The 1,671-nt window shown below is 35.6% G+C and overlaps 1 protein-coding gene across 1 annotated transcript in view; it reads right to left on the bottom strand.

Annotated features, from left to right (window-relative positions):
* The window catches only part of LOC106876412 (serine/threonine-protein kinase pelle), a 73,816-nt gene that overhangs the window by 19,540 nt on the left and 52,605 nt on the right, over positions 1–1,671 (bottom strand). Inside the window, exon 5 of the mRNA XM_052976295.1 lies at positions 571–621. Within this exon, the coding sequence (XP_052832255.1) occupies positions 571–621 (51 nt within the window). The remainder of the gene's footprint in view (positions 1–570; positions 622–1,671) is intronic.

Here is a 1,671-nt window from a genome sequence, read left to right as displayed (position 1 = left end):
AAAAAAACCTATTTGTATATGCTCCACAAGGGAAAACAAGGAACATTGTTTACAACGAGGTGTTATAATCACAACAGCAAGAAAGTATGTACATGATCACCTTCTTTTACGAAACTTCATTGACTTTCATATATTTATATTGATATACATATATATACGTGTGTTTGGGTGCGTGTGTGTATATACATTTCTATATATAAAGACGATGCGTAGTCTAGACGGCGTTTTTAGATTTCATTATTCTCTTTAACCCGGGCAACGCCGGGTATTTCTGCTAGTATATATATATAAAGTTTAAATCTAAATTTAAAATCTAGTTGTATGCTGATAAAGCATGTTCACTGCTTATGGCTACCTCAAGGATTCCTCAGAGTAAGGAACAGCACACTCTGTAAAGTGGTTGGTGTTAGGAAGGGCATCCAGCCATAGGAGTGCCTGGTGTGGTCCCTGAGCCTTCCCAGCTCCTGTCAAATTGTTCAAACCATGCCAGCACAGGAAATGGATATTATGAGGATGATGATGATGAAATATAAAGTAAAAGAGGGGAAAAAAAAAAACCAAATGACTCACCAAAATTATTTTGATTTGATACTGGTGATATTTGCCTCCCCAGATATATATCTGCAAGAGAATAAAGGTCCACTCTGAGTTTGAACGGGAACGACATTCATGAAGGAAAGAATACAATACAATACTCACTCACCCGACCACCATGGAAAGCAGACGTTAAACAATGATGAAGATGATGATATATATGTGTGTGTGTGTATATATATATACTTTATTTACAGCAGCAGAAAATATAACAAAAGACTGTTACTCGGAGTTTCACGTTCCCGTTCATCGGACAGTGCTGCTTTTAAATTAAGCATATTACTCTACCTCTGGTATTTGAGCACTCTTTTTTTCCACCTTGTTGCACATTTTATGTGCTTACTCCGGTATATATATATATATACACACACACACACACATACATATTTGTATGTATGTATGTATGCATGATCATTATCATTTAAGGTCTACCCAACCCATGCCAGCATGGGTTAGGTAGACACATAGGCAAAGACACACACACACATATATATATATATATATATCATATATAAATATTATAATAGTTATATACATAATTATAACAAGAGACTGGCTATAAGCCTCTCTACGTGCTAGAAATAGATGCCAAATGATGCTAATACCACCTTAGAAACTAAAAAAAATGAAACACAGGCTGTGGTATTAGCATCTTTTAGCATCCATTTCTAGCATGTGGAGAGGCCTTTAGCCAGTCCCTTATTATAATTCTGATTATAATTATTTTAATATTTGTAAAATTCACCTATAATTTTTTTATTTTCGCACTGACCCCTTGGTAAAATCATTAATGATTTTTACCCTTTATTATAATAAATAATATATATTATATATAATTACTATGGGCTTTATTAAGTTTCCATCAACCAAATCCACTCGCAAGGCTTTGGTCAGCCTGGGGCTATAGTAGAGGACACTCACCCAAAGTGCCATGCAGTAGGGCTGAACACAAAACCATGAGATTAGGAAACAGACTTTTTACTGAAAAACCATGTCTGCACCTGTGTGTGTATGTATGTGTGTGTGTGTGTGTGTGTGTGTGTGTGTGTGTGTGTGTGTGTGTGTGTGTGTGTGTGT

The sequence above is a fragment of the Octopus bimaculoides genome, chromosome 24, assembly GCF_001194135.2.
Source record: "Octopus bimaculoides isolate UCB-OBI-ISO-001 chromosome 24, ASM119413v2, whole genome shotgun sequence".
Classification (NCBI taxonomy): domain Eukaryota; kingdom Metazoa; phylum Mollusca; class Cephalopoda; order Octopoda; family Octopodidae; genus Octopus; species Octopus bimaculoides.
Note: the sequence above shows the minus strand (reverse complement) of the source record. Positions and strands in the feature narration are given on the sequence as shown.